The sequence below is a fragment of the Lupinus angustifolius genome, unplaced genomic scaffold (assembly GCF_001865875.1).
Source record: "Lupinus angustifolius cultivar Tanjil unplaced genomic scaffold, LupAngTanjil_v1.0 Scaffold_61_1, whole genome shotgun sequence".
NCBI classification, from domain to species: Eukaryota; Viridiplantae; Streptophyta; class Magnoliopsida; order Fabales; family Fabaceae; genus Lupinus; species Lupinus angustifolius.
In genome coordinates this window covers 16,557-43,537 of record NW_017723019.1, presented here as the reverse complement: position 1 = coordinate 43,537, position 26,981 = coordinate 16,557, and the positions used below count along the sequence as shown (strand labels likewise).

At 33.6% G+C, this 26,981-nt stretch overlaps 2 protein-coding genes across 3 annotated transcripts; one reads left to right on the top strand and one right to left on the bottom strand.

Moving 5' to 3' along the window:
• Window positions 1-878: 878 nt before the first annotated feature.
• Window positions 879-16,828, bottom strand: LOC109339221 (phospholipid-transporting ATPase 2). Of its 2 annotated transcripts, XM_019576633.1 has the most exons (26): window positions 16,677-16,828; window positions 16,423-16,456; window positions 15,277-15,499; window positions 12,542-12,755; window positions 11,239-11,355; window positions 10,996-11,088; window positions 10,704-10,878; window positions 10,453-10,619; window positions 9,748-9,852; window positions 9,344-9,441; window positions 9,109-9,251; window positions 8,079-8,175; window positions 7,821-7,930; window positions 7,571-7,735; window positions 6,523-6,677; window positions 6,365-6,445; window positions 6,048-6,168; window positions 4,484-4,590; window positions 4,093-4,224; window positions 3,659-3,812; window positions 3,231-3,348; window positions 2,730-2,903; window positions 2,428-2,479; window positions 2,159-2,286; window positions 1,822-1,972; window positions 879-1,519 (listed from the first exon to the last, which is right to left on the bottom strand). In XM_019576633.1, exons 3-26 carry the CDS (start codon window positions 15,399-15,401, stop codon window positions 1,187-1,189), a joined length of 3,315 nt encoding a protein of 1,104 aa, XP_019432178.1. In that variant the 5' UTR covers window positions 15,402-15,499; window positions 16,423-16,456; window positions 16,677-16,828; the 3' UTR covers window positions 879-1,186. The 2 variants fall into 2 exon arrangements, with proteins under 2 accessions (XP_019432178.1, XP_019432177.1); XM_019576632.1 differs by lacking the exon at window positions 16,423-16,456.
• Window positions 16,829-21,346: 4,518 nt separating this feature from the next.
• On the top strand, window positions 21,347-24,199 carry LOC109339205 (probable aminotransferase TAT2). The gene is made up of 7 exons (XM_019576621.1): window positions 21,347-21,712; window positions 22,349-22,688; window positions 22,796-23,014; window positions 23,165-23,224; window positions 23,546-23,701; window positions 23,801-23,894; window positions 23,995-24,199. The coding sequence occupies exons 1-7, from the start codon at window positions 21,441-21,443 to the stop codon at window positions 24,111-24,113; spliced, it is 1,260 nt and encodes a 419-aa protein (XP_019432166.1). The 5' UTR covers window positions 21,347-21,440; the 3' UTR covers window positions 24,114-24,199.
• The last annotated feature ends 2,782 nt before the right edge of the window (window positions 24,200-26,981 follow it).

The following is a 26,981-nucleotide window of genomic DNA, read 5'->3' as shown; positions in this document are numbered from 1 at the left end:
ATTGGCCTTAACTTTTTGTGGGACAATGACTTCATACTCTTATTATGCTTGTATTTTTCTTCATTCATGAATGGGTAGAAAGAACTACCTACACCCGTGAATGGGTACAGATTTGTTGATACTTGATAGGCCTATTACGCTGCCCAATATGCCACATTGTCACCGGTAGACTCTCAATGCTCGCAATTACATGCAGTTTAATGTGTGAGATCCTCTTCATTTATCGTTCATTTCAATCAAAGCACCTTGTCATGAAATTTGCACTTGAGATTGACAATGTTTGGTGGAGGATATGGCCCTCTGGATTAAGGTTTCTCCTTCCTTGCAAAGCATTCAAATAGTCACCAAATTTCTATGCATCTGCAAGTTCGTATATTGACGCCTCTGCATGAATTAGCATGATACCTCAATAAAAGAAAAATGACCCAGGAATTGTGCATGTCTTTTGCTTTGATCAAATGACATTGCTCTCGAAAGGCCATAAGTTGTATCAATTTTGGATTAAACACGTCATAATCTCAGGCTGGAAAACACTATGTTAAGTCATTCATTATTTTGGTCGTTACATTAAAATAGTGTTCAATTAGATCGTAAAAAAATACAGAATAGATTTCTACTTGCACAAGTTTCAGGGACCTAATTACATAAGCTCTATAATTAGTGAGGATTTAGTTAATACTATTTAAATAGAGACCTTTTTTATTGATGTATAAAGACTTGATTACATATTTCTAAATTAAAGACTTATTCAAAAGTTGAGCAATATAGTAGGGATTAGAACATTAAATGGACCAAAACATTATATGATGCAACATACTTGCATTGAAAGGAAAACAAATGAAATCAGCTTGCCAGCCAGATAATGATCATACATTTGTGAGAATTCCTTTTCGTATAACTTCATATCAACAGTTATCTAATGGCACTTAAGAGGAGCTCCATTAACAAAATAAATAGCTAAGTACTATGATAGAGTCACCCAGCGTAGAGGGTAAACAGAACTATATTTTGAGTTAATTAACCAAGGGTAACAAAATGAAAACTGTAACAAACATGTACATTTACTGGAAGAATAAATATGTTTCTTGTGACATGTGTATTACACGGAACTAACAATATATTTTGTTAGTTAAGGTATATACAACAAAGTTGTGGCCTCTATAACTCGTCCAACTTTTTGTTGATTTCAGTTGTCCTTTCTTGTGTGCCTAAACAGTGGTAATCTTGACTGTGTCTGAAAAAAATCAAATGGTGCTCCTGCTCCTAAAGATCTTCTTGTGGAGTTTGGAGAATCTGATAAAAGAGGTTCAAACACCGGACTTCTGTCTTTGGGTTGTGTTATTGACAAGGTAGAAACTTCTTTCTCTATAGATCTAGGCTGAGGCTCGATGGGGCCAAGAGACAAAATTGGTCCACCCAGACGTTCAGCCTGCTGAAGTGTATTGATTTTGCTCGGTCTATAAGTATATCGGAAATACTTGATGGCTAGAACTGGACCCATCCCGGCTGCAACCATGAGCTGTATGGAATCACAGTTTCCATCAAAGCATAATCAAAAATCAATATAAAGCACAAAATGTTTGGTGAAAAGAAAATGTGGAAAATAAACAGTTTGCATCCTGTCTAAGTGACTAAGTCAATGTCATCTATATGTTAACTTATTCAGTGTTAAGTAAAGAAACAGATATTTGAGTATCTGGAGAATGATACAGAATGTAAATGGGATTGAGAGTAAAATGTAAATTGGTATCACATAAGAGTCTTCGTAAAGAAAAATAAAGAACTTCCCATTGGGTGCAAAAGATATAAAAAGGTACTTACAAAAACTGCTATCCAATATGATGGTTGTTGACACAATCGAAACATAATTGTATACATCCCAGATGAAGGAAGAGCACTGAAGATCCAGTTGATGACATAGAAGAAACCCAAATTACCCCATATAGCTATATGTTGCAATGTAGTAAAGGAACTGTATGCATCAAACGTAACAACATAAGTTGGGCAATCAAACCCCAAGAAAAGGCAAGTTACTTCTTATAATCCACACTAAATAGTTCTTTGAATTCAATATTAACAGCAAAGCACCTAAGGCTGAAGAAGCTAAGTTAAATTAAAAAAAGAAACTGCATCAACAGCTATTGACATTAAAGCTTACTTGGTCTCCATTGTTACCACAAAAGCCTGTAACCATATACAGCCGGAGAGAGCAACCATCGAAATCTCCTCCATTTCACTTTTATCATAGGCATATGCATGTATACTTATTACAAATACAACTATTGCCTGCAAATCACAGTCAATACCAAAAAGAAATGAGTAGGCATAAAAAGTATCTGAAACTGTTAATTGATTATTTTAGAGCAAAAGGAATATGATTTTTTTCTCAATATACGCACCAAAAATAAGCTCAGAAACAACACTTACATGGAAGAGAGATCGCCCAAACCATCCAGCAAATGTACTAGGATTTAGAAGCCTGTTCCAATACTTAAAAAGTCAATTTAATGATTACCAATGAAGTGGATACTAGGTGCAAGTTAAACAATTTTTCCACTGTTTAGAAAAGGTTATTCAGTTCAATAAATTTGATTGTTTTGTTACAAAAAGTGGCAATCAAACCAAGATGGAAAAAAATTGTTCACTTGAAGTGCAATAAAAATTATGCACAAATAAGATGATACTGTAGCATTTAAAACAGCAAGGTAAAAAGAAGCATAATGACAAACCTCCCCGCTTGACAATAAAATAGAATTTGAGGATGTTGCATCACAGTTTCCTCACTAAGATCTTTGTCAAGCACACTAACTAGAACAGGAATACTGGTGTAGAAAACATTATAGGCCATTAAACTAACAGAATTGAAGAGGCTGGTTCCAGAGACACCTGAAATAAATGAAAAACTGAAAATCCACTAATCAGTACCTCAAAAATTTGAGAATAGAAAGACATTGGAATGCACTTCTTGCAGTGCGACATTCGTGATCATTAAGAGCAACCATGAAAGGATAAACAGAAAGGAGAAAAAGACACTGTCTTAACTTTTAATCATTTTTTCCTAAGCTACCTCTGGGTGCTTTTGTGTACATCATTTTGTACAGCTACCTACATTTTCTTGCTGAGGAAAATAAAAAAGAGAAAAAGGACTTGCAGGGGAACCCATTTTCAAAATAACTTGCTTCTTATATGGGGAAAAGAAAAAAGGAAGGCCATTGATGGTAGATACTCACAAGATTTGGATGAAACATATTAGTAGGGACTTGTAGAATGAATACTGAGAAAGAAATGCTGTACGGTTGTAGGAGTACCGGCCATGAACTAGAATTAATCTTTTCAGAAATCTAAACTCTGTAAAATAATAGAACAATGACAACATCAGAGATGAAATCTGCAAGTCGTATGCAAATAATTAAAGAATGAGAACAACCAATCTATTATAGTAACATGAAAAAAAAAATTGAAAAGGTAGTTAAAGTAACAAGGAAAAATTATTCAAAAGGTTGACACAGACAGCAACATAAGTTGAACAATATGAGTGAAATATCTGACAATTTCAAATGGGAGAAAATCAGAAGAAAATAGTTGACATCTTGAACCATGCATTAAGAAATAGTATATACATCATGATTGCACTTGCTAAAGGTATAACGTTGCTTACTTCCGATACTGTAATCAGCTGCTCTTGCAGCCTGCAATCCTTCTCTGCCACTAATGCCCACACCGATATCAGCTTGTTGTATCATCCTTACATCATTTCCACCATCACCAATTGCCAATGTTCTATAATCACATGATTTCAAGATCTGTACAAGCTGCAACAAAAAGTGGTATACATGGAAAACCAGTGTCATTTATTTTCTAATAAATCAAAATAGAAACCATACAACCAGCAGTATTATGTTCCCCTCAAAGGAAAGCATAACATGACAGTCCTATCTTCTCCTTATTACAATAAGTTAATTAAATAGTACCCAAGATAACACAAGTCAAGGATACAACAAGGAGAAAGATGACAAAAAAAGGAATGTAAAGCACAAGTTCTTACAACAACACAAGGAAGCATATTATAGGAAGAAAGTTGTCAAAAAAAACCTGTGCTTTTTGTGATGGTGTCACTCGGCAACATATAGCAGTCCTTGACAATATTGCCAGCTCGGTAAAAGCTTTACGGTAGTGGTTAAGTGCAATCTCAAGAGCCCAGCCATCAACAACAAAAGCCACATTCTGTTTGCAAGAACACAATGAACAGATGAACTTCAAACCTTTTAAATTATCTTCATTTAGAAACAGTTGCTAAAAAGAATATCCTAGTCCAAAAACCCAATGCATGTTTGCAAGCACCCAATCCCTTGATTCCATTGTATTTTTCAGGTAAGAAAAAAAATCATAAGAGAAAGAAAAAATGTACAAGAGCAGACAATTAAGATATAAAGTATCCTCCTAAAAGAAACAACAAAATAAAAAAACCCAGAATAAGCAGTACCTTAGGTTCTGATGTAGTTATCCGCATTGTAAGGAGCACTCTCTCTAAACTCCTACGAACCTCATCCTCTGTCTTGCCATCAATTGATAGAAGCTGTCCCTTCGGTTCTATCAGTTTGGGACAGAGAATTGAAAGAATAAAGAAGCTTCAGTGTTACTATCATGAATTAAAAACCTTCTGAAGGAGGATGCATAAAACTAATCAAACAGTAATGTCCAAAACAGATTATGAACATGCGCATACCCAAGCTCTTCAAAAATAGTTTCTATCCACGAGAGTATGTAAATTAAAAACAGTTGTATAGTTTATATGGGTTGACAATGCAAGCTGTTAACCAGAAGCTTCAGTTTTTGAGGGAATATGACTAGGACCTGAGATATTTTTAAACTCAAAAGGCTATTCTAGATATTTCCTGATTCTAAGCTTTTATGTCTTTCCAATTATCAATGTGCTTTTTCTGTGGTTTGAATGATCATAAACCCTTTATTATGGCTTTAGTTCTAAAACCAAAAGGGTGGCCCTATGCACGAGGTTTCCATATAGTGGGGTCTGGAGCAGGTAGATATATGGAGCCTTACCCTCCTAAAAGAATAGGCTGTTTTCAAAATTTGAACCCAAGACCTCCAGGTCACAAGGCAATCAAGCAACCTTACCGTTGCGTCAAGGTTCACCCTCCTAAAAGCTTTAGTTCTACAATCAATTAATATTTTATTATATACTTATTAAATCGATATGGATATAAATAAGTTTCTAATACTTGGTATGACATAACCGACCATACTCGTAGCTATGTGGCTATGCCCTCACATCTCTGTTTTTTGAGATGAGGGCATAAGCTACTGCTAAATTCTACACCAAAAATAAGAAAAGCCATAAACTCTTGTACTTATCCACTTAAAATTTAAAATGGTCCCTTCAAATAATAAACAACAAATAAAAATGACTACAAAGAAGTAGAAACCACATGTCCAATAGGTGGAATTCACATAATCAAGATAGAAATATCGTGATGATTAAATAAATGTCCGCTTTTAATTATGTTTAAAATAACTCATGCTAACTTTTACAACATTATTTCTCTCTTAATTTCAGATTTTTGCCTTTATGTTAATTTTATACTAACTTTATATATCGTATCATAGTCATGCTGTGTCCTCTAATTTCCTGTCTCTTACTGTATCTGTGCTCCATGACATATTAGTGTTTTCTAGGATGTAAAGGTACATGGGAAATAAGGGAAGGGGAAACAGAGAAATGAAAAGGTGAAATACTATTTACTTGGAGCCGTTTGTAATAAAGCAACTACGTTAACTAACCTATCAGTATGGTAACAATCATATGTTCTCCTTTCAAGGAATTGATGTAATTCCATTTTTCACTACTTACAAACTTACTCCCCAAAAAATGAGGGATATTAATTGCGGCATGAAGACAGATAATTTAGTCACTAAATAAACAGAGAATGGAAAGACAACCATGGATCATATCAATGCTTATGTTACTAGATTCTTCGGACAGATACAAAAAATGAATTTAACTATTCTGGATCTCAAATTATAACTACCTGGAGAAATAAAATTACATGACAGGGCAATTTGTATTGCAGTATTCTGCTTGTCTCCTGTTAGCATCCAAAAATTTATTCCAGCTTTTCTTAGTGTTTCTATTGTTTCAGGTACACCATCCTGAAACATATCACATAAAGGTGAAATGCCAATGGTCATCATATACACAATATAAACTCACAAGGAAAACGCATCCTTTATTTCCCACCCTGTATCCCCCAAACTATCTAAAGTAGACAGAAATTCAGTAAAATTATAAGATTTGAGAATGCTATCTAAAATGAGATCTCCATGTGCAAACACAACAGATATTCACCTGTAAACGATCCTCTATTGCCGTTACACCAAGGACTTCCAAGTTATGTTCTACTCTTTGGCAGACCTCAGCTACTCTCCACTGTGAACGATAGCAAATTGAGAAAGCCACTTCTTAGATTTACAGTATATTAAATAAATAATAAGTGTTCACTTTACCTCTCTATCAACCAAAGTGCTACTAGCCTCTTTAAACATCAAAGACCATTCTTGATATTCATCCTCCTTTAACTCACGGCAAGCCAGACATAGCGTACGTAGTCCCAAGTGAGAATACTGATCCACAGCTTCAATGAAGTTCCGGGTTTGCTGCCCTGCAGTAAGCAATGGTGTTAATTGTACAATATGATAACTGTTCATACAAATGAAAGCATTAGAGTGCTCAAAGTATGGGACTCTTAGTGGTAAACCAATTTGTTCAGTTCAGTTTTGGTACTTTTGCCTGCCAAACTAACATAAGCAGTTTTGAGAAAATTCAAATTGATCAGAGCAATGTTTTATGACAAATCCAATCAGCATAATGCACCCTTTATTCACTTGCATTGGATTGATTGATCTATTTTTGCAACTTCTGTTGGTTACCATTCTTGCATTACATATGTAAAATAAACAATAATAGATATTCAGTATATTAGTATAATATACTTACTATGAAGGACCTTAACGTATTGTTATTTACTTCTAAAAAAGATAGTTAGTCATTTTGGTTGTGGTTGGAAGAACCGTTACTCCATCCGGACTCAAATATAAGCAAAAAATAACTAACACACACTTATTAAGAATGTTAGTTAGCCTCATTTAATTTTCTTAATCTCATCTAAAAACTAATTATCATTACCTAAACTGCCCTTCATGATATTATATGGAAAAGTGTGTGAATAATCTTTTTTCATTTAAAAGCCACCGAAAATTGTTCAAGAGTAAACACATTGGGAATAGATTTGAAGTGAAGGGCATTTTAGGGATGACAACATTTAATAAGGTGAAATTAGTTAAAAGTTAAAACTGACTTATATTTTAGACCACAGCACAAGTTCAAATTTGCTTCTATTTGAGTCGGAGGGAGTAAGACGCATCACCATAGCATAAGTGTTTTTTTATTATCAAAAAATTGTATTAAAAGTGAATACATGGGGTACTCAAACCAAGTAATATAACATATGATTGTCCCACAAACAAATAAAACAGGAAATATAAATAATCTGACCGGCACGAGCATATGGAAGAATAGCCTCATCTGCTCCTTTAGACAGGAGAAGAATCTTTCCATTTTGGTAATCTTTCAACACCACTGACATTCTTTTCCTATCAGATGTAAACTCTAAGGTTTCCAGGACTTCATACTGAAGTATTTTGGAGTTGAACTTGACTTCTGAAATATATTAAAGAAAATGATAAAATGAGGCCAAGTAGACAGCTAATCACCGTGCTTCCAAAAGAATAGTAAGTGACAATACCAAGAATATTTCCATTCTTATTGAGGAAAACCATATGCATCCAAGCAGCAGCTTGAACAAGAGCATCCTCATCCTGAGACTGTGCCTTATACAAGATATCTCCAGTTTTGCTAAGAATGACAATACAAGAAAACAAACACGCAATTAATAACTATTCCTCTCAAGTCTTACCAAAACATCCTAAGTTCCTAACTAAGAAATATGCCATGCCTAACACTTTCTGTATCTGTGTCCTAGTGAGGATAAAGGCAGAATCACCTTCGAGTAGGTATCACAGTATTACATATTGCCATAACTGTAAGAAATCGTACAACGTCAGGAGAACCACTGGAAACAGCATTCAGAAGCTCTACATCTGCAGATCACATGATGTAATTAATCAGGAGGCAGAAACTTGCAATCTAAAACAAAAGCAAATATTCTTCACAAAACATGCACTGATTGAAAAAAATTCAATGAGTGTATGCAATGTGGCAAAGGGTGAAAAAAGGAACAAAAGTGAATCCCACATGTTCATAAATAGACACGAAGCATGCCAAGTTCCTGATTAGACTTTCTCCTGCACATTCATATTATGTACTAGAAATGCCTTTAAATAATAAAAAATGTTCCACCTACGTCATGTCAATTGATATTCATGCCTATTAGGTGAGAGAGTTGAGCTAGTATTTCAAACAAGTAATATTACATAATAAAACTATGACAGCTAAAATTTGGTGAATAAAGGAAACTGTTGGAACTGTTCATGATGGAGTCCTTCTGAGCATCTAAGTATAAGAGCAGAATGCATTAATTAAGGTTTTGGCTTTCAAGATAAGCAAAAACATGTATGTTATTCTACAACCAAATAAGCCTGAACAGCTTGGAAGTTGCTTGATTGTATATATAAAAGTAGAGCATAAGCTCAAGCATCTCTTCCCAATTTCAATTGGCTTGGAATGTAATCGCACCCTTCATTTTTTGTTGTTGAAAGAACCAGGATATATAACCTGCTTTTTGTAAATGGAAATATCATAATTCTGTTTACATTTCTGAGATGATTAAGATCACAAGATCAATGTAATTAGCCTTGGCCTTGCCTAAGATAAGATACAATACATTCTCGATACCAGAAGCCAACACATTTATTCAGAAAACTTTCAACATATCATGCCAAAAAAATTGATACCCATGCCACACACAGTGTTGTGAAGTCCAGTACACTTTCTAGTTAAGAAAACATTCAAACAAAGCTATTGCATAACAACAAGACAAGACAACAAAAAAGAGTTCCAAAACCAAACCAGACCTTTCAATGCATCTCCATTCTCATTCCCATAGAAAATGCCATTAATACAGCATCTTCTAAATATCATTTTGTTCTCAGTCAGGGTGCCTGTTTTGTCAGTCAAGATGTACTCAACTTGCCCTAGGTCCTCGCTTATCGCTGTACTGCCACATACAACAAGCATCATTCATAAAAAAATGTATAAAGGTACTAGTTTGTGAAAGTAGTTAGTGGTCAGGATCCTTCACTGACTCACTTTGTTGCATGAGATGGAATACTAGTCTCTAGGTCTATCATCTGATGATCCCAATCAATAAAATTTGCATATAAGCTTTTCACTAAGTCCAGAGATACCTGCCAGAGATGGAACAGTTGGCTGCATCAATTTTCACTCTCAACATATTTAACAAGCTTGAACTAATCCAGAATTAAATAATAACAGGCATTAGCAATATGGTTATCTGTGCAAAATCTCAATTTTGGTAAGAATTTCAGTTTTAATATCCTTTTATTTTGCTTCTAAGGTCATCAATGTTTTTTCCCTCAAAGGACTACCACCATGCTTTCTATCTTCAGGTGTTTTTTGAATGACAGTAGAATTGACAAGCATGTTAAATCATATAATGTACTATAATGCCAAAAACTACAAAAGCAGCTCACCTTAATTGAAATGGGTATCATGATGGAACAAAGAAGCTCGAACCGCAAAGGAATGACCAGTAGTTCATACCAAGGGCCTTCATCAGGGTAAAGAACATACCATTGCTTAAAATAAGAAAAAAAACACAAAAATGAGGATCCACCTACCAGCATCTTGAGGATAGCATTTAAGATATGGAAACTTAAAGATAATAATTACAGAAAAGGCATTTAAATATGGAAAAACATTAAATAGAAGGTAGATTGATAAAAACAATCCTTGAAGCATATAATAGCAAAATGAAAAGAAGGAAATTACAAATTTACTGGGTGCAATAAAGAGAAATAAGGATTCCCACATCCATTAAAACGAGGACATAAAGATTAGAGGAACCATCCCCTAAAATAAATCAAAGGCCTTATCCATTGACAGTACAACTTACATTCAAGTAAATAATGCTTATGAAACACAAAGGCGGCAACAAACCAGCCAACCTATTCTTACTCGGAAGCAAATCATAATTGCAAAGGGTGAAAGATCCCTCATGGAAGCACCAGTAGCAGAAAGCACAACATGGTGATACACAGATTAAAAAAAGAATAAACTTATCCTAAGGAATCTTCCAAGATATGATAAAGCATTATGAGACATCATCAAGATATTCTAACAGAATAGAAACAATTATAAGTGCAAAAAGAAATTTAAGTTCAGAATTAGTGACATACTTTCTTCGCTTCTGTATCCTTCCAAACATTACCCGCTATGCCAAGAACCATAACAACAACAATTTGGAATACAAATATAGCACCAGTCAACTTGTCAATCATAGCATCCATAGCAGTGAGCTTTGGTTCTGGGATACCTCTACTCATGCCAAGTTTGGTTTCATTGCCTGAACAAATACATGTGCCAGGTAATTTAGATTGTTGATGAAAATAGTCAAAAGGGGTTTAATGCATGTTATACATGGACTTGCCTGTATAGACAGCCACTCCACATGCCCATTCAGTGTTCCGTAAGTAACAAGACTGAAGAATTGTGTTTTTAATGGTTAAAGGGCATATATCATTATCAATAAAAGGGGGGAACAACCGCATGTTTGCATCAAATCTTCTGATGTCTTTATCTGGACTGGGACACTCAATTACACCCTAAACACACACAGATACACAAAGAAAGAGAGTGGTTAATTAGCTGTGCTGTACAGTTACTGTTGACAGAAATTTCAACAATTCTACCAACTATAGTTATTTTAGATAAAGTCTTGCCTTAATTTTGTGCAATAGTTCAACAACAATTCCCATGCATGCAGAAGGTATGACCCGTGTCTTTAAATCAGTTTCACCATCCATTGCAGAAGTCTAAATAAAATGTCATATCATAAGATCCATGAAATGTATAATTAACTATGTTGTTCTTTCCTCAAAAAGAGGAAGAAGGACAATAGTGGAATTAAATTATCTGTAATGCCACAAAGAGAGAGGACCAATTTTAGCAAGTTTCACGATTACCTCTATATAGCAAACTCCCTGTGGATCAGAGGTACCAATCAAAACAAGGTCACAAGGCACTTCGTCATTTTCCCGAAGCCATACTATATTACCCACATGGATATCTTGGGCTTGGACCTACAGCACCATCAACGCAACACCCCCAGAAAAGGGCATTAGATTAACAGATAGAGATGCATGGCAAGGTGCTGATGCAGTCATGTCCACATAATGATTTTCAGCAGGATATGCATATTGCCAATGACCATATTCACTAAAGGCTGGATGTTAGTCCAAATCGCTTGTAGTTGGGTGCCCAATGCAATTAGTCATTGCTTTAGGCTTCATTAGAATGAAGACAATGGTAAGCATTTCATATTGACGTTAAACCACTTCCTTTAGTCCTTGGATTAGTTAACAAAAAAGCTCCATTTTGCAGCATATGTATTGTTGAAATTATAGGGTTTAGATATGAAAGGAGAAAAATGAACGACAAAAATAATAAATTGTATTTGATAATATTATGAATGATGATATGACGATATTTTGATACAAAAGACATAATACGAACTCTTATTTATACTAATACTAGACTCCTAATTAAATACGAAAACAAATCATAAAAGATCAAAAAAATTAATCTCAATCCTAAGATATCTTCTAAGATACTCTAAACAAATTTAAGATATAATCATCATATCATGAAATGTTCTCTCTATATCTAAGTATCATGTAGATATTTCTTATAATATATTTAAGATATTCTAAGATACTTTCATATATTCTATTATGTATGAACACAAAGGAAAAGTTAACACTGTGATTAATCATTACAAGAATGGGCCAATCAAAATGCATTAAACTGTGATTTTTTAAGCAAGAATTGGGATGGCCAAGGAGAAAACAAAAAAATAGGGAGAAATTACACAGGATGCATTTTATTTGACTAATATATGCACCATGCAAACATGTATAAAACTGTGAAATCAGAGGCATAAATGTAAGGGAAACCCCTACAAATATTTTCCCTGATAATTCAAAATTTCAAAAACTCTGACAGCCTTAGATACCTTATGGATAGGATTATGATTTTGATCGAAGTCAAAATCATCTTTTGACATGAAAGAGTAGCAATATCTTGTTAACATAACACACTAGACTTCTTTATTACAGTCAAAATGGTGTACAGCTATTGAAATGATCAACAACTGCTGGATACTGTAAGCCATGTTTTTTCTAACTTTTTTATCGGCCAGGTTTTGTGCCTCAACTAATACGAAACACAGTAAAATATATACTTAAGAAAATTGAATATGCTTCATACATGTTGCTTGACGCCCTTCCTCACAACCCACACTTCCTTCTCATTTGCCTTCTTGTCTGAAAGATATCTATTGTAATCATCCCACGCCTCTTTTGATGCAGAGACAGCAAAAATAAAGATGAGTGGACCCCATGTACTGGCAGGATTTACTGGAGTAATGAGAGGCCATAGCTGCAGGCAGGCTATCAGCAAAAAGTATTGGTTCATGAACCGGCTGAAAAAGGAAAAGAAAATCAGATGGAATAAAAACAAGGACCAGAGACTATTAAATAAGTATGCTAGCAACAAGTCATATTAGATACAAATATTTTATTAGAAATTCCAAGTGAACTTTTTCCACCCAAGAATATCTCACTTTGTTTAACAAAAATCTCAAATCTGGGCCTTAATCATTCACTACACCTTAGTAAGTTTGATCAATATACAGAAAGAACAAGGCTGAAACCCTAGAATCCAGGATTAGTTAAGTGTTGTTAAACGCGTACAGTGGCATTGTGGATTTTGGCCCAACCCCATTCACCATCCATCAAGAAGCAATTTCTGTGAAGCTCCGAATAGCAGCAGCCAAAGCCCTGGGGACAGGGTGCTCATGTCAAACCATGATTGAAATGAAAGTTCTGAGATACTTGTAAAGGACCGACTTTCCCAAAAGTGTAAGCTGTTGGGTGAAGATAAAGGAAATTATACATATCTAACATGCCCTCTCGTGCGGTAGCCCTTTGGGATAGAAGCATGGACTAGGAATAGATCAGGCCTGCCATACCTTGTGCTGAAAATTAACTTCTTTTTATTTATTTAGAAGAATGGAGGACGAGAAGGATCAAACTCCTAACCACTTTATCATAGAGGCTCTAATATCACGGTAAGGCTCCATCTCAACCAATTAGCAATTACATGAGTAGCCCAAGATGTATAAACCCCATACCATGGGACTTCCAACACCCCCACCATAGAAGCCCGTCAGACCATGAAGGAAAACCGGATGAGTTAAGTTTTGGCTCTAAAACCATGTTAAGAACCAAGTTTCCCAAATATTTAAATTGTTGGGTAAAGGCAAATGAATAGTTTTATATATCTAACAGTACTTTTATGGATATTTTCATGATTTACTGGTATGGTTAAAAAATATGAGAGTGAGCCTTGGCCAACCGGTAAGGTTAATTGCCTTGTCACCTATAGGTCATGAGTTCCAATTTTGGTTACATCATCTTCACTTACGAGGGTAAGGTTGTGTACATCTACCATGGGAGCCTCATGCACTTATTTTTGGACTATAAGCTTCATTTATGATCGAAACTAGTTTAGGTAACTAGCCTAGATTATAAAAGAAACTTTTATTTTAGAAAAAGATGTGTTTTCACAAATCTTCAAATAAGATGGGTTACTTTTTCAGATTATAACCATAGACATAGATGTATATAATGATGATCTAAATTCCCCAACTCTACCAAACACACGCATATACTCATCGTTCACTAAGTCTCCATGTTTGGGCATTTCTCCTCTCCCACTCACCTAGTCACTGACCTTCATCATCTCCGACTAGGCAAAGACTTAGCAGCACAATCCACCCTTCTCGGTGAGTGATGACTTTCTCCTCATGACCCACCCAGCCCTGCCACAGTGCCACGTATCATTTTTCTTTGTTTTCTGAGTTACCAGCTTTTTTCCTGTCTCTAACTCTATAGTTTGACAATCCGGTCCCCACATTCTCAATGTCTTTTTTCTCATTTAGTGTTACAGTTTAATTATGTTATTTTGTTTTGTTTCTTTGTTTGTGTTGCACCATATACACAGTTATGTTTTCCTGCATGTGTTTGCATAGTGAGATTTTCGATGAGTTTTATTTCATATAATATACTTCTAATTTATTGTTCTTAATATGTTATTAATTGCTATTAGTTATTGTTAGAATATATGAAATTATCTCACAATATCTTAAATTATCTTATAGACAATATCTAGAGGATATTTGGATTTCAAGAGAACATCTCTTATTATAATAATTATATCTTAGATTAGTTTAGAGTATCTTAGTATATTTCTAAGGGTTAAGATTACTTTAACTTATCATTTATGATTTTTTTTCTTAAGTAATTAGGAGACTAATATTAGTATATATAGAGTTTAGTGTTATGTTTCTTGTATCACATCATCATTCACGATAGTATCAAACATAATTTACTATTTTGATCATTTTTTATCCTTGCAAACCCCTATAATTTCATCAGTATTATGTTTAACATATTTGTTGTGTACTTTTCTATATATCTTTTATTTCTTAATTGAGCTGCCATGCTTCTGCCATAATCCGGAAAGAAAGTCATCAACTATATTTGTACGGCATAATTTTGCCTTTCCAACATTGCCACCATCTGCTAGTAATAACAGGGTCACATGAATGTCAAATCAAAACTGTTGAGATCCTCCACAGTAATAATAGCAAGTAAGGTGTTTATATTTGATGCTACATTCTTCTCTAATCTATGGAACTCTAACCTTCCAGTGAAAATTACATGATTTCAGTCCAAAAACTGCCAAAACAAGCTGAAGAGCTGCTAAATTGAGTTTTACCTCCATACAATCAAACTTGTATTGTTCAATATCAATAAGGATATGGAAGGAGGTGATATTTAGGAACCAATAAGAAGTGCAAAATTGCACATGTATGCATCAATGTTGTACATTTGCAAAAAAAAGTAACAAGTAATAAGCAGCACTAGTATAAAGATTACCTGAACTGTTCCCATAAATTTTTTGGAAGAAAGTTCAATACAGTATATTTTCTGTTTGAAATACGGTTATCACAGTGTAAATCATGTGATGATTCATCATCATTGATGTAAACATATCGCTTCATTGTTGAATTTAGAGTGCCTGATTACCTATAGATATCCTCTACACCTTCATTGCAATGCTCAAAGAGAGCACTGTTGAAAAACTCAAACAGTTATATTTCTGCAAGCAATAAGAAGAGAAAATCTCAGATTTGTACATAAAATTTGTGATCATGATAAACAGAACCAGGGAATGACATCACCAAACAAAAGATAACAAGATAAACAGATTGAACCCAAAATCAATATAGATTTTCATTTTCTCCAATTCTCAAAAATAAACCGAGCATCAGCATACTAAATATCACTCCACTCCTGACATATATAAATACTATCAACATATTCAGGAATCAAGATACAACTTAAGATGGGTTGTGCATAATATCTGAATCTAATTAGACCCGACTCCAATTGAATGACGAGTCTCGACGAATTTACCAAAGCAATTCAACAAACAAAAGTGCTGCAGAATCTCATAGATGCAATACATGGATGCTTCAAGCATGCACAGAAGTATGGCAAAGGAAAATCGATCATAGTTTAACGTATGAATTCATCACAAGCCAAAATTTTATCATATAAGATACACCTATCTACTTTTAGATTACCATATGTAGTGATGTAAAATCTTGCCAAGGAAGAACAATTTAATTGGCAGCATGACAATAGCAAATAATTTCAAGTTTCATGATACCAACACTTGTTTCCATAGAACAGAAACTGTAAAATAAAAATACTAATTTCAAATTAGAAAATTAAACTAACCTTTGGGATGAGTTAGATTAAGAGCCTGTTTGTTTAGGGGGGAAACATTCACTTCTAACATTAACAAGTTTGTTTGATAAATTATATGAAAGAACTCAGAAATTCAGCTTCTCACAAACAAGTTTCTGCCAAAATATATCTACAGAAAATCACTTTTTTCAAATCCTAATACGAAAAGTTTCAGCACAGATCTTAAGATGCCAATTTAAGCTAATTTTATTAACAACCGTATCTAAATTTAACATCAATTGATATAAACTGTCTCAGAACAAACCTCACCTCAGATAATTTCTAATTGCACGATTCAAACGTCCTGATACGAATGGAAACGAAATTAATTTTGCTAATCCTAATCACATAGCAATGAAATTTGAAAGGAAAACGAAATAGCTAATAAATCTACAAAAAAAACTGAATGCGATCGAAGTTGGATTTAGATACCAAAGCATATAAACTGTGCATTCGCTTTCGAATTTGGAAGGCGAAATCAAAATATTGAACGAAGAGAGAGAGTAACGAATTGGAGAAAGTACCAGTGAACGTGATCTTCGAATCTTGACTATTGGCTAGTACATTTGGGTTCGGGAATGGAAATGAAATACGCGTGTTTCGTATATTATATAGTACCTACGATCAGATACGAAGAGTAAAACTGTAAAAGTAAAAAAGGCTTTTGTTTTCTACTCGATATAAATGAAAGCTTCATTTTTTTCCACCAATGAAAGCCTTTATGTTTTTTATTATTTCTACTTTTTTTAGTAAAAAATGTCAAATTGTTTCTTTGGATCCAAAATGCTTCAAAGATGCTAAGTACGCATCAATGTGTTCCGAAAAGGATATCCGTTCTTATTGAGGGTGGTTGTCAATTTGTAGGTTTTTTTGTTTTTAATGGCATTTTTAAGACAAAAAAACAAGTTTTTCTAACAAGTTATTAGTTGACACTATTCAAATCTGAAGACATTGGTTAACAATATATGGGTTCAAATTCTTGAAAATACACAATTGTTAGGAAGGTAAGGAGCAATATCTTATGAATTATTTCTCTACCCTCAATAATAGGGTGCAAAAGCATCCTTTCAAAAATCAAATTTGCATTTTCAAAACATTTTCACTCAACTTTCAAACCAAGGAAAAAGGTTTTATGATTTCAATTTTTGGTTTCAAGTAAATCCCTTTATGAATTATCAATAATCATTCACCAAACTAAGGAATGATTATCACATTACTATCGTTATCCTCAACCAATAGTCACTAACTAGATGACAACAACACCACCATCACCACCACTACCACCACTGATCATCACTAGTCATTTCACCATCATTAGGAATGGAATCGATTCATGTCCAAACTTCAAAAATGATAAGACCTAAGCGAGCCAAACCAAAAAGATTGAGCGTTTCAAATTTTTAGTTTAATTTGAGTTTTTTTTCAAAAAATTTGGTCTAATTCAATTTGATTTATGATTTTCAAATATTCTGAAATCAATTTTTTATTTTGGTTTCTCGCACGTATTATCACACTGGAGGCAATCATGTCCGATCCAGGAACATTCACAAGTATGTGGGGCTAACTCTCACAGTGAATATTTTTTTAATCCACAAGACTTGAACACAAGACATTGCTTAAGGAGAATCAAACATGTACAACTTGAACCAACACTCGTTGGTTCTGAAATCAATTAAACCAAAATAAAGTAAAATGGACTAATTTATATCACTTATCCCAAATTAAATAGTCAATATGTCATCCCACTTCTTACTTGTAAAATGACATTAATTAGTCATTTTAATATACAACCTTAGAAAGCATTCTAAAATGTTACCCATAGTCATGAGGGGCAAATAAATATCTTAATGAAAAGAAAATTATCTACTAATCCATATAAATTCATTTTAATAATATTTTAAATCATTCAATCCAGTTATATTCAAATTTAATGAATAAATTTTAATCCATTCGTAAATCCATTTTAATAGATTGGATGTATGTTCAATCCATTAGATTTTTTATTGAAACTAAACACTTTTTTTTTAGAAAATCATTCTTTTAAAATAACCTTTTTTTTAAATATGAACAAGTGTTTTTATTTTCTAAAAAGTGATTTTTGACCTTTAAAAAAAAAATTTTGCAATTTTTACAAGTATGTGACGTTTAAAATTCTATATGTAAATTTTTAATATATATTTATATATGTTATGTATTTAAGAAGAAACTTTTAATATTAATCACAACCATATGTCCTATGATTATTCTTAATTTAATAAAATAATCAAATTAGAAAACAAAAGTAAAAAGTGAGATAAAAAGTGAAATTGGAAAATAAAGTACATGGTTTATAAATATTTGTTTTTTTAGGTGAAATGAATATTCATCTAAATGATACTAAAAGTTTAAAATTATTCATCTGATTAAATCCAATAACTTTAGTGAATGGATTTTGATAAAAAATTTCTTGTATTTAGATAGATTGTAATTGTAAATAATTTTATCGACTCTACTGGAATTAAACTCTAACTCTATTGAAAGTGATATTAGTTTTATTCGATACTTATTTTCAGTTGAATATGCATGCTATAATTTTTTTTATCCATTTAACTATTAACTAAATTATAAATATTATTTTAACGGAAAAATGGCATTTGAACATAATTTGTACAAATGGTAGTTAACATGATTATTTGTAACGTGTAATCTATATGTTATAAATGTCAAATATAATAAGTTATGTTAGATATTGTAATATCTCACAATAATAAATAATATTATTTAGATTTGTTATTAGTTTAATAATTCTTAGTTCTATTATACTGTCATGATTATTTGTATAGATGTTCCACATTCTGTTGAGAGAGAAAATAGTAACAAAAAAAATTAAAGCAATTTGTCATGTTCCACAATGTAGGAAAGAAGAAATTAGGGAAGACAACGAGCACAGACGGGCACAAGTAGTAGCTATCCCTACCTGTTTTAAAATAGGAAAACATTACTCATATCTGTCTATACTCGTATGGGTATCCGTGTGCAGGCTTTTTGTAGATATTTGTGAATGCTCACGAGTATAATGGGTACTCGCAAGTTTCCTATATTATAAATAAATTTCTAATTTCATATTTCTATTAGTTTCAAATGATATGAAACTTAATTATTTTTGTTTTGATTGAATATTTGACAAAAATGTTAAACATATTGATCTTTTCTATTTGTGTGATTTGTAGTTCTCATTTCCTTAATAAAAAGTATATAGTTTCTCTGCAAGACATGTGTTTTTTACAATGTAATAATATTTGTAGGGTGTTTCACCATCAAATTCAATAAAAGATGCAAGCAAGGTAAAAATGTAAATAGAGTAAAATGAAAAGATGCACATAGTGTAATGAAGGTTATGATAATGTATGTTTTATTTTAATTAAATATAATATAGTAATCATATAAATAAGGGTACCCGTGGGCATGGATACCATAATACTCATACCTGCACTTGTATGTACTCTGAGTATTTTTAAAAACTCGCGGGTACCCATTTATGACTCGTACTCGTATGAGTTTTACCTGTGGGTACCCACGGGTACGAGTTTTTTTGTCATCCCTAAAAGAAATACTTTACCAAATGATATGGAACTAAGGGTAGAAACAGGTCAGGCAGACTAGACTTTGCCTTAAACAGACTCAGCCTATATTGCATAAAGGAGTCTCAGCCTGACTTGTTAGCCTATTTAAAAAAAAATCAAAGCCTAGGTTTGATCTGTTTAAAAGTCTCGCCTGACCTGTTCGCCTATTTGAAGACCTATTATATTATATGCTCATGAAATAGGCTATCATGTCTACATTTTAATGGATTATATGCTTATTTTTAGTTAGACCCATATAATTCTAATAGTTAAATTATATTTTTATATTAATATTAATATATATATAATATTGTTTATATTAAAATAATATAATTTCAACATTCTTACATAATATAACTAAATAGGTCGGTCTGTTAGGCTTAATATGTATTTTACGTGACCTAAAGTCTGACATGTTAAGCTAAATATATTTTTTAGAAAGCTTGAATCTGTCGTATTCGTGAAAAAGTCTAGTGTAGCCTAACCTGTTATAAGTCAGGTAGTAAGCCTCTGATAGACAGTCTGATTTGTTTCCACCGAAACATACATTGAATGAAGATGGACATTAAGCTATATAGTTTTTGGCAGCAATTAGAAGATGATGATAAAATAGGGAACCATAAATTATATCATAGTGTATTGATTATATTGGGTTTTGGCTTTATTAAGTAGTACAGATGAAATTGAGTTATGGTTCAAATCCAACAAGTAAATTTATGCATAATTTTCAGACCTAAAACTTCTATGTAGCTTGCGTGTTGGAACTTTCTGTGGATAATTTGAAACTTGGGAGACTACAAAATTATTTTTATTGGTATATACTATATTGAACCAGGTATCTTCCAGGCAGAGAATAATCTTCATTCAAACTAGGTTGGTTATATTTGCATATTTAGTTTATATCAAACTAGCATGTTGACATGCACTGTCGTACTTGTTAACCCGCTTTCCTATCGTTTGTAATGTATAGTTTGTATTTTATAAATTCCAATATAATTTTTTGTGCTTAATTTACGGTTGAATTTATTCAATTGGTCTAATATTCAATTTTTAAATACACTTTTAAAATAAGAAGATAATAAGGATAAAATAAGAAAATAATATTATATGGGTTTTTGGTAGAAATAAAAAGATATTGAGGGCAAAATAGGAAAACACAAATTACACCATGATGAGTGGTTATTTTGTGTTTTCCCTTTATTAATAACTAGTGTATAGCCGGTCAATATTACATGATACTGCGTATTCAATTTTTATATATTTTATTTTTAGAATTAGAATGTATTTGTTATAATTTTTATGTATTTATGATAATGTTCAATTTAATGTGAAAGATATAGTTAATTAATGTGTTGAATATGTTTATTTATGATTATATGGTCTTTTTGTAAAAACTAAATAATGTGAAGGGCAAAATAGGAAATAGAAATTACACCATGATGAAAATGATAAAAGTTACACCATGTTTTGCCTTTATATAGTATAGATATAGATGATGACTTAAGAAAACATATTAGCAATGGAAAAGAACATATAAAAACAAAAGAGATGGAACCCACCAATATTCTCGTGCACACCAATAAAGACTGTTAGTTTATCTTATTCATTAGTACTTTCCTCTGTATAATTTCACCTGTATTTGTTAATCAATCTCATTCAGAAACCATACCCAACAAACTAATCAAAATGGAAATTGGAAGCATAAGCAAGAAGTGGAATTTTGAAGGGAACGAATGGCTAAATGCTTCAGCAGTTTCAGTTCGAGCTGTGTTCAATAAGTTGAAAGAGAACATCAGCAATGAAGATAAAAGACCCTCTATTTATATGTGTCGTGTGGATCCTACTGAAAACCCAATGTTTCGTACTACCTTTATTGCTTCAGATGCTATTGTTAGTGCAGTTCAGTCCTATAACTTCAACTCTTACCCTCCCACTCTTGGTTTACCTGATGCAACCAGGTTTGTTCAATATTATGTGGTAATTGGTGGATCATGATCTTGTTAAGTGTTATAGTTCCATATGAGTTGAGTATATGACTATAATAACATTTCTGATTACTTCAGTAATGCTATGTTAGCTTTTGTGGTAAAGTTTAAGCTTGAGAGTAAAAAAGTTTAGTTTTGAGAGTAAAAATTTGTAGTCTTGAGAGTATATGGTCAGCAAAATATATGCGTATACAGTTAGAATCTAAATCCTCTTTACCAAACAATTTCTATGCCTCTATATCAACCCATTGATGTTTTGTCAAATACCTAAATGTGTCGGTATGACAATTAATGAGAAATTAAATGATGTGTGTTATTTATTACTAGGCAAAATCTTATTGGGTTGGTATAGAGACATAAACTTTTAGCATAGAGGATTTGGGTTTGTTATGTTATCCATTTATTTGAACACCTAGAATACATTGCTATAGTGCTATACAATAATAGTATCCAGCCACAATTACAGATTAGTGATCAACTAATGACATGTTTAAATTATACTTAGTTTGATCCACACTTCCACAGTTACTTGTTTAGTAACATCTAACATGGTTTGGTTGTGTGTGAAATTGATTTGATTTTGATAATATACTTCAATTTCCAAAACAGGGCTATTGCAGATTATCTTTCTTCTGATCTTCCATACCAGTTATCACCAGACAACGTTTTTCTTACCATTGGTGGTACTCAAGCTATAGATATAATCTTACCAGTCCTTGCTCGGCCGGGTGCAAACATTCTCCTTCCAAGGCCAGGGTATCCGCAATACGAATCTCGTGCCAATTGTTGTCGCCTTGAAGTTCGCCACTTCGATCTTTTGCCCGAGAGAGGATGGGAGGTTGACCTTGATTCTCTTGAAGCTATAGCAGATGAGAACACTGTGGCAATGGTGCTCATTAATCCAAGTAATCCATGTGGAAATGTTTTCACACACCAACATTTAAAAAGGGTATATATATATATATATATATATATATAGTTTAGTTCAACTCAACTACATTGTTTAAGAGAACTGCAAGAAATCCATGTGATAAGTTTTCAATTTTTTTCTTTTAGGTTGCCGAGGCTGCACGAAAACTCGGAATCTTTCTAATTTCTGATGAAGTTTATGCCCACATAGCTTTTGGAAGCAATCCATTTGTGCCCATGGCAGTGTTTTCATCAATAGTGCCTGTTATTACAATCGGCTCTTTGTCAAAAAGATGGTTTGTTCCTGGTTGGAGATTTGGTTGGATAGCCACATGTGACCCCAACGGAATTCTAAAACAAACTGGGGTTGGTTTTTAAGTTTTGCTCTAAGAAAGGTTACATGTATATTTAAAGCATTAGTAGAATGAAAGCTTTTTCTTCTCTTAGAAATCCAGGTATTTGATTGTTACACTATATGAATTATGAACTAAGCAATTGTTTAATTTCTTTTATCAGATTTTGACACTAATCAAGAGTTATCTGGAGATCTCAACTGATCCTCCTACCATTATCCAGGTAAATAATGGAAAGCTATCATAAAGTAAATAGTAAATACCAGAGTAACAAAAAATACTAAAAAGAACGGTTCAATGCACAAGGCTCACACCTAGTAAAGTAATATATGCAGCCTTACCCTCTTACCCTGACGAGTGAAGAAGTTGTTTCCGGAGCAACAGAAAATTACTGTTGTAAAATATTACATCCTTGATTTCTTTGACCGAATATATAAACACTCATAATTTATATACATGCTTGTACTTTGTATGCCCAAATACTTTTTATCTTTTTGGCATTCTGTTTTCCCATAAAACAAATTTTGACTTGTAATATTTACAGGCTGCAGTGCCTGAAATCCTTAAGAGAACAAAAGAAGAGTTCTATGCAGAAAATCTTAATATAATGAGGGAGGGTGCAAACATATTTTATGATAGATGTAAGGAGATACCTTGCTTGAAATGCCCTCACAAACCAGAAGGGGCAATGTCTATTATGGTAAGTAGCCGAAAGAGTTTAAAGGTTTTAATAATGCTATGAATTTATCAATGAATCATCTTTAAAGAATATCAATTAATGGTAAATTGAATGGAGCAGGTGCAGATTAACATTTCACAACTTGAGGGCATTATTGATGATGTAGACTTCTGTGTCAAGCTGGCCGAAGAGGAATCTGTACTACTACTTCCTGGTAAGAATTTTCTCCGGTCACCGGAATCTCTGATCCATCAATTTGGTGAAGAAAATAAAGTTATGATGAGAATTCTCTTCATCTTCTATAATGCTTGTAGGTGTCAGTGTTGGACTAAAGAATTGGCTTCGGATTAGTTTTGCAGTTGAACGTTCTGCCCTCGAAGATGGTCTTACCAGGATAAAAGCATTCTGCCTTAGACATGCTAAGATGTCATAAAATCATGCATGGAAAATTAAGAGATCTGAAAAAGTATATGTGTTGGCTCATTTGGTGTGTTATATATTATAGACCATTTATTTGGCCAAATATGTGGAGATAATTGCATTTAAGTTTAGGATTCAGTATGCTAGATTTAAAAGTGAATTATGGTATTCCTACTATTGCTTGGTTGCAATGGTGGACTGTTGTTTATTGTGGTTGTTATTGCATTATACTTTTGAACATTGGTTATGATTTTGGTACCTTTATCAATTGACATTATTTAAGATTTAGTTGTTGTTATTGTTCAAAGAAAGGATGAAACGAAGAATGAAAAACACAACTTCTTCTTGATAGAGAATTTCTTGAATAACAAGACAATAAGGAAAAACTTCTTGATCTTTATTAGAAAAGCTTGAATTGATTAACAAAGATGAAACTCTGAACTTATAGGCAAGGGAAATGAAAAACAGAATAACAAACTTGCCTAACTACTTAAACTAACAAATTAGCATGTGTTACATATGGCAAAAATCACTAAAACAATGATAACTCGGGCTTCAAGTAAAGGAAAGCCCATTAATCTTAAGCCTTTGATTCTACTTGGGATGTAATAATTGGTCTTGATTTGAGTTTGATGAGTGCCTTAAATGACCCTGCCTTCATGGTAGGCTTGAGAAGCCTGATGTGTGTCCAAGCCAGAATTGATTGGTCTTGATTTGAGTTTGATGAGTGCCTTGACTGGCCCTGCCTTCATGGTAGGCTTGAGAAGCCTGATGTGTGTCCAAGCCAGAATTGATCTGGAGCGCCCTGCCTAGGTGTTGGTGCATCTGTTGGGCACTGCTCTGGTGCGCCTTGCTCTGGTCCTGGCAGGCTTGATGCGCCTTAGGTTGGCGTTGATGCACTTGGTGTGCCTGGGCGTGGCGCTGATGCACCTGGGCGTGGGACTGATGCACCTGGGCGTGGCACTAAGGCACCTGGGCGTGCTGATGCACCTGGGCGTGGGATGGTTCTTCAATTTTGATTATGGACAACACTTGTTTGGTCTTGACAGCAACATTATTTATCCTGGCTATCAAGGCATCATTATGCTTATGCAAATTGCTCATAATTTGGTTAGTGGTGTGATCAAGAGGAGAATTGAGATCATGAGTATTATTTAATTTTGATAATTGTACCAATTAAAGATTGTTATTTGCTGATAAAAAAATGAAGTTAGTTATTTGAGGAGTACAAAGTCATAAAAGAATGTCATAAAAAAATGAAGTCAGTTTTTTGGGTTTTTTTTAACCAGCAGTTTTCAGAATATTTCAATGGGAAACCTTGATGGTTCTTGTTAGATAACTAGTAATTTTGGATCCAACCCTGCAAATTTTGCAAATATAGTACCTCAATTTGTCTTCTTAGAAAAGTAAACTCCATTGATGGTGATAACAAGAAATGAGAAGATCTAACTAGAAGAAAATGTGAACTATTTCATTGATGATTTCAAAAGGATTACAAGACACTATATTTATACAATGAATGCCAACAAGAAATCCTAACCACCCCTAAATAGATTCTGTTAATAACAGAAAAGAAAAACAACAAAACAAACTAAAAGCTATAACACAAAGCATAATAACTTGAGGCTTAGGTAACAGTTGACTTTTTAGTTGACTTTTATGACCAAATAATGGATGAATGTATAACCTAGCTTCCTTCTCAGAATTTTCTCCATAACTATCTCATGATTTGAATTGGATGAGAGGTCAATCATTACATGCTCTAATCAATGAATCTGACAGAGGGTACTGATCTTGGTGTGCCTCGCCCAAGCCTCTTGGTTGATGGGTCACGATCAGTTGATGCATCAGACTTGGCCACTGATGCGCCAAGTCTGACTGAGACTGATGTGCCAAGTGCGTCAAGGCTGACCGAAGCTGATGCGCCAAGGCTGACCGATGTTGATGCGCCAGGACTGACCGAGGTTCATGCGTCACACCATGCGCCAAGTCTGATCGAGACTTATGCGTCACACACGCCACACGCCACACACCTTATGCAGATGTGAATCTCTGGCCAAGCCACATAGGTCTTGTTGATGCATCAGGCTAAAATTTCTGACCGAGTTCTTTAGGCCTTGATGGGATGTTGTGTCCAACCTGCATAAACTGAGAACAACATGAGAATCAATTATGTTTAACATCCCCCTACAAGTTGGAGTGTGTATTTACACAAACCAAACTTGGATAAATTGTTTTTAAAAATGCTAGGGGTTTGAGATTTGGTAAACAGATCAACAACTTGTTCATTAGAAGAAATAGACAAGAGATGTACCACACCAACTAGAACTTTTTCCTTATTTAATGACAATCCATCTCAATGTGTTTAGTCCTTTCATGGAAAACAGGATTAGCAGCAAAATGTTGTTAGGTATCAGTGGCACGGAATACACCTAGAAGGGGGGTTGAATAGGTGTGGCGGAGCTCAAGTTCCACTTTTTGGGTTTTTACACACTTGCTGAAAAATGCTCAATTAATCGATTAAGCATTGTTCATAATCGATTAACCAGTAACAGAACCAGAATAATCAGAACAACAACTTGCATAGTTATTAACCAACACACAAACATATATACAACAAATATTTTTATGCAAGATTAACAAGAACATAGCAAGGAACAAACATGCAAAATATCAGTTCCAAATTCGCATTAAAACATCTTGAAATATAAAAGAGAAAATGATAGAAAATATTGTGCAGGGATTTTATCCTGGTTCATTTTGCTATCAACTGCAAAACTACATCCAGTCCTCCCCTTTGATTTGGGAGATTTTCCTTCTTCACTATAGAACACAATGTACGTTACATACACACTTCCAAATACAAAACTTGAACGCTCCC